Source organism: Dendrobium catenatum, unplaced genomic scaffold (genome assembly GCF_001605985.2).
Source record: "Dendrobium catenatum unplaced genomic scaffold, ASM160598v2 fragScaff_scaffold_743, whole genome shotgun sequence".
Classification (NCBI taxonomy): Eukaryota; Viridiplantae; Streptophyta; class Magnoliopsida; order Asparagales; family Orchidaceae; genus Dendrobium; species Dendrobium catenatum.
Genome location: NW_021319205.1, coordinates 261,942 through 267,941, shown reverse-complemented (window position 1 = coordinate 267,941; position 6,000 = coordinate 261,942). Strand labels below are relative to the sequence as shown.

The 6,000-nt window shown below is 36.3% G+C and overlaps 1 protein-coding gene across 2 annotated transcripts in view; it reads right to left on the bottom strand.

Moving 5' to 3' along the window:
- Positions 1–291: 291 nt before the first annotated feature.
- LOC110091966 (serine/threonine-protein kinase TIO) overlaps positions 292–6,000 on the bottom strand; it is a 60,446-nt gene continuing 54,737 nt past the window's right edge. For both annotated transcript variants that reach the window (XM_020816282.2, XM_020816287.2), the window contains exons 18-23: positions 2,635–3,780; positions 2,332–2,565; positions 1,985–2,128; positions 1,824–1,904; positions 1,252–1,440; positions 292–700 (exon numbers count right to left, since the gene is read on the bottom strand). In XM_020816282.2, the coding sequence (XP_020671941.1) occupies positions 455–700; positions 1,252–1,440; positions 1,824–1,904; positions 1,985–2,128; positions 2,332–2,565; positions 2,635–3,780 (2,040 nt within the window). In that variant the 3' untranslated portion in view covers positions 292–454. The remainder of the gene's footprint in view (positions 701–1,251; positions 1,441–1,823; positions 1,905–1,984; positions 2,129–2,331; positions 2,566–2,634; positions 3,781–6,000) is intronic.

The following is a 6,000-nucleotide window of genomic DNA, read 5'->3' as shown; positions in this document are numbered from 1 at the left end:
CTACATCTAGACTCTGCACCTCATAATTTCTCCAATGGCAGCCACAACAGGAGAAGGATGAATATAATATCAAATATTGAAGCTTTTAGAGACTTTGATTGGAGAAAAATGTAAAGACTGAAGAGAAATTGCTCTGTGAGAGAAAAGAAAATAAAGATCGCAACCATGAAAATAATGTCAGGTAGCATCACTTAAGCCAATTTCAGTTTCTTCAAAGAAATTTCCAGCTTCGATCTCATAGAATGGCAATGAGGTTAAAGCAAGCAACTTTCAAAACATGTGAAGTAAGCCTCATTTCTAACTTTTAATGAATTTGGAGGGCGCTGGCAAAAAAATATGAATAGCTCAAGAACAAACTATCAAAATTGATTGTTCTGCACATTTTGTTTTATATGTACATGTGATAGCAAGTAGACAAGAAAGAAATTGCATTCCTCAAATAAAAACCTACCCATCAAGCCTGAGATGATTTGGTAAGAATGATTGAAGCATACTCGGCAATAATTGAATCAGGTGAGCGTTTCAGTTGTGTGAAGAGGGGAGCAGAATTTAATGATCGGAGCGCTCGTCTGCAAATCGTGTGGTCACACATTTTCCCCAAAGCAAAGAGTACGATCTTTAGAGGTGATTCGGTGATTGCATCTCTTCTGCTTGGGCTTAACGCAACAGTGGAGTAATCACTCACCAACTTTATCAAAGCCTGAGAAAAAGGTCTTGTTGGATGCAATAACAAGCAAAGAAATGAACATATCCAAATAAATAAATAAATTCATAAGATTTCTTGAACGCTAAAGCAAACAGGTACTGTGTTTCCATGAAATTAAAACCCACCATTTTTTTTTTCAAAGTCCATTAAATGTTTACTATCAAAATGTAAAGTACAGTTAAGCAACAGTACAACAACAACAATAACATCAAGCATTTGTCCCACTATGTGGGGACGGCTACATGATCCTTTTTTGTCATTGTGCGCTGTTAAAAGTCAAATTCTCATTTAAATCTAATAAAGAAAGATCATTTCTAATATTTTCTAACCAAATCTTTTTAGATTTACCTCTACCTTTCTTAACATAAGTCAAATCTAATACCTCAACTTTTCTAATCGGGTCATCAAAAGTCATTAATAAAATTTCTAACCAAGTCTTTTTAAGTCTACCTCTACCTTTCTTAACATAAGTCAAATCTAATACCTCAACTTTTCTAACCGGGTCATCAGAAGGCAATATGTGGCACAAAGAGTAGAATACAAACCTGTATTGCTCCCTCCTTCTCAATGTCTTTGCAGAGTAGGTTGGAGTTGCGCACAAGATTGCTTAATGCGCCAGCTGCATTCCCTTTGGTTTTATCTTCATCTGTTGATAGCAGAAGCTTGGTGAGTTGAGGTATAGATCTCCTCAGCTGAACATAAAGAGCATCACTGTGGTATGCAGCATTTCCAACCTAGAGAGAAGAAATCAAAGAGTATTAGTAAACTATGATTCATAGTTTAATTGCCAACCTTTGTTAAATTTAGCAACTCCATACCAGTTGAAGAAAATGAGAAACTAACTTTAGTTAAATCAAAGTCATTTTTACAAGCTATTATTCATGCCTGTCATTTAATCCAAACCCTTGATAACTAGAGACAATCAATCAGCAAAGGGTATTAAGAGAAAAAAGTATACCAAAGACAATAGAATCATAAATAAGCCGAAAACCATATGAAGACATAAAGGTCATCCAAGGAAATCTCTAACTATATTATAATTTCTTCCACAAAAGCCAATACACCAAAGGTGCAAAACAATTAAACCAACAAGTAATCAGATCTGGAGGACACTTACAGCAAAACAGGCAAACTTTCTAGTACGTTTGTCCGGATCAGAACATCTATCAATAAGGAGATCCACAATCTCATGCATCGCCTAGAAAAAATATGGTACAAAAAAAATTTGTCAGTTGTGACGACTGAAAAGACTTTGTGGATGTATAAAATGACACTCACAAGAGATTTATAAAAGTAGTCACTGTGGCGACACATGTTTCCAATGGCACTGCAAGCTTTGGAACGTAAATCAGCATCCTCACTGCATAAATAGTCTTTCAAGTGACCAAGCAAACAAGCCTTATCTATGGGTTCATAGAAGTCCTGCAATGAAGCTTGTCATTAGCCTCACTCCAGAAAAATAAAACTGCCCACCACTTCCACGAGTGTAAAGTTAAGTAAAATATTAAAAAGTGTGGCATCAAATTGCTGCAAGGCTTGTCCTATTCTGTGATAAGTGCTTAGGATGAGCAAATTATAATTATAGCATAAACATGAGAGATAAAGGCGCTCTGTGGGAGATTTACCTTCGACATCCGAGCAAGGTCAGAAACAATCATGAGAAAGTCAAGCATAACTGCCTTAGGGCTCAATCCCCCAAGCAACCTTTTAGCCAAATTTGAACTCAACAAACCTTCTCTAACAAGCTGCAATGCCAAGGGACGATATGCAACCATTTTAGCAAAAAAAGCTACTGGCTTGGCTAGATCTTTGGAATCCATAAAATCCAAGCATCCAAGAATACTGCAAGGAACACCAGCCTAGCAAGAAAACAATTTGTTAGCCGAAGTATTTTGACAAGCAGTAGGAAAACAAATGTAGCGTTTTACCTCAAGAAGAATCTGAATATAATGAGACATGTTAGCCTCAATGGACTTCACCATTTCCCTACTTTCGACACCCATTCTCCTACCAGGTGAATCGATGTTCAGAAGGTAGCCACTATTTATGGATGCAGAAGTTGGGGGCATACTCGGGGAGCTCTGAACAACAATGAAGGGAAATGCAAAGAGATCTACCACTGAATTCAGAAGATCTCTAACTCCATTATTTCCTCCACCAAACCCTCTCCAACATCTTAATAACTTAATATGTGCATCAGATATGAGATCAACAATGAGCTTCACATGGTCTCTCCTAAACAATGTCTCCCTAAAAACACCACCGGGGAGGCAATGGCACAGGGAAGAAAGTGCCCATACAACTCCCATTGGTGATAAACCTGCATGAATCTTTGCAGCATTATTTATATCTGAAGGGTCTTTCTTAGGGCCATGAGCTAACAAACAAATAAGAAGTTGTGGAATATCATTTGAACATGCTTGTTCCATGGCAAGTGGTCCACCCCATTTCAATCTAGCATCCAACAACCCGAGACAACCATCCTTAAGGCCATGACACAAGATCAATGACCACATATCATTGAATTGTATCCCCATTTCATCAGCTAACCAAAGTTTGAGATGGGTACGAAGTGTTGCCATCGGAGGAAGTAAAGTTAGTGCTACCTCACTTATGGACGATTTTGAAGCACAGACGCATTCAAGACAAGTAATTGCTGATAAAGCCAGCATGGCTGATGCACAATGCAATTGAATTGAATCTAGGGCCCTATCATCAGAAGAACATAGATGTGCAAGCACTGATAGACGAATTCGTTGTTTCTTTTGGGAACTTGTAAGCATATAAGATGCTGAAAATTTTCCATCTGACTTTAAGCAGTAAGCGATGGAAGACAAGGCAATGCAACAATGTAGAACTATGCCATGCGGATTGGAAAGTCTACATTTCTTATTGTGTTCCTCTCTTGATTCATTATTATTGATGTAAGGAGCACACAGTGACAATAAGGAGAATATGTCAGAGATTATGGTTCCGTCCCCACCAGCATCTACCTTGTCATTATTATTTGAATTTTGCAGGCCACAAAGCACATTGCACACATCAATATTTGGCAGACACATCCTTGATATAAGCTGAAAAGAGATTTTAATGTGTCAAATATTGCACATAGAAAACATATAAAATTAATTGAAACGGAGCCTTTCCCTCATCAAACAAAGCTAGATTCCCTAAAAATAGAAAATAAAGAGTATTCCATCTGACATGGACAAAGCCACACTAAACATACAATCTTAGAGAAATTAAGTTAATGCGCTATCTGATATGTCAGATGACCTCAAAAAAATGCAAGATCAACAAAGACAATATTTTAGTGAGAAGACGTGGGCCAAAAGAACCAAGTACAATAAAAGTATCAGGGAAACTACGTTAATTCATTAAGGCATAAAAAGCACAGGATTCCTTTTCAATGAACTATATCAGTTTTTTTTTTATTTGGCTTGTGAAATGGCTTACAAGTCCTAAATTGAATGATGCACCATTTTTTTTCAGAATAAAATACACCTTCATGTCCCAACCATGGATATAATCCTCAATGTTTACAACGCCAACTAAAAGAGGCTTTGCTAACAAGGGAACAACCGTCTACACACTAGCTAGCCTACATGGCCACTGTGGCAACCCATCTTCCACTTTACGCATAAGGACATGGGGAGAGAGAATGATCAAAATGATCTCCCGATTTCTAAAAGATCAAAAAATTCCTATATTATACAAAAATCTCAATTCTAACACTTTTAATAAGGACCAAAATGGTCCCAACATCTAAAGGATGTTGGAGTCAATGGTATTAAAAAGCAAGGGTATTTTTGGAAAAAAATTTGAACTTCTTAATAAATCTAATTTTCTACTAACCATATTTTCGCATGCGAAACTAGTAAGCTTGTATGCAAGTGCCATCAAGTTTATTTTTTTTAATAAATTTCTTTAACAAATTTGTTTTATTTTAAATACATTGTAATGAAAGAAATTGATTTTTTTTGTTCTTTCATAATGCTAATGGTTTTAAATTTGTGTATTGCATTTATTCAAATTAATTTTTTAAGAGAAAACAAAATATATATGCAGTTGAATGAGATCATTTTTTATAAAAAGAAAAAGATATATTACATGAAGTCATTTAAATATATATATATATATATATATAGCTACCGCGTGATATTGATGCTTCTCAAAATCACTTTGGATTCATGTCGGGTAGGTCGACTATGGAAGCCATACATTTATTCAGAGGTTTGATGGAAAAATATAGAGGAAATAAGGAGGATCTACATATGATATTTATTGATTTATAAAAAGCATATGATAAAGTTCCAAGAGAAGTGCTATGGAGAGTTCTTGAAAAGAAAGGAGTTAATAATGCTTATATTCAAATCATTAAAGATATGTATGCAGGAGCTATTACTTGTGTTCAAACACAAGGTGGTTTGACCAAGTATTTCCCTATTTCGGTTGGGTTACATCAAGGATCAGCCTTAAGCCCATATCTTTTTGTTTTAGTCATGGATGTTCTCACTAGACATTTGCAAGATGATGTACCTTGGTGTATGCTTTTTGCTGATGATATTCTTCTTGTTGATAAGACTAGAGAGGGAGTTGAAGGTAAACTTGAATTATGGAGGTCAACCTTAGAGTCTAAAGGTTTTCGCTTGAGTAGATCTAAAACGGAATATATGGAGTGTAATTTTAGCAGTAATAGTCCTAGTGAGGGGATTGTGACTTTGGGCGATCAAGTCATTAATAAGAGTACACGTTTTAGGTATCTTGGATCTATTGTTCAGAGTGATGGTGAAATAGATGGGGATATTATCAGCAGAATTCAAGTTGGATGGTTGAAGTGGCGGAATGCATCGGGCTTGTTATGTGATAGAAATGTACCCCTCAAACTTAAGGGAAAATTCTATAAGATGGTAGTGAGGCCTGCAATGCTTTATGGTGCCGAATGTTGGCCATTAAAAGAGAAGCATAATACTAAGTTAAGTGTGGCAGAGATGAGGATGCTTAGATGGATGAGTGGCTTTACCCTTAGAGATAGGATACGAAATGAGCATATACGTGAAAAGGTTGGAGTAGCTCCAGTAGAAGATAAGATTAGAGAGAGTCGCCTTAGATGGTTTGGTCACATAAAAAGGCGGCCTTCCGACGACCCAGTTAGGAGAGTAGAGGTATTAGATTTGACTTGTGTTAAGAAAGGTAGGGGTAGACCTAAAAAGACTTGGTTAGAAAATATTATGAATGACCTTTCTTTATTAGATTTAAACGAGAATTTGGCTTTTAATAGGACACAATGGAGA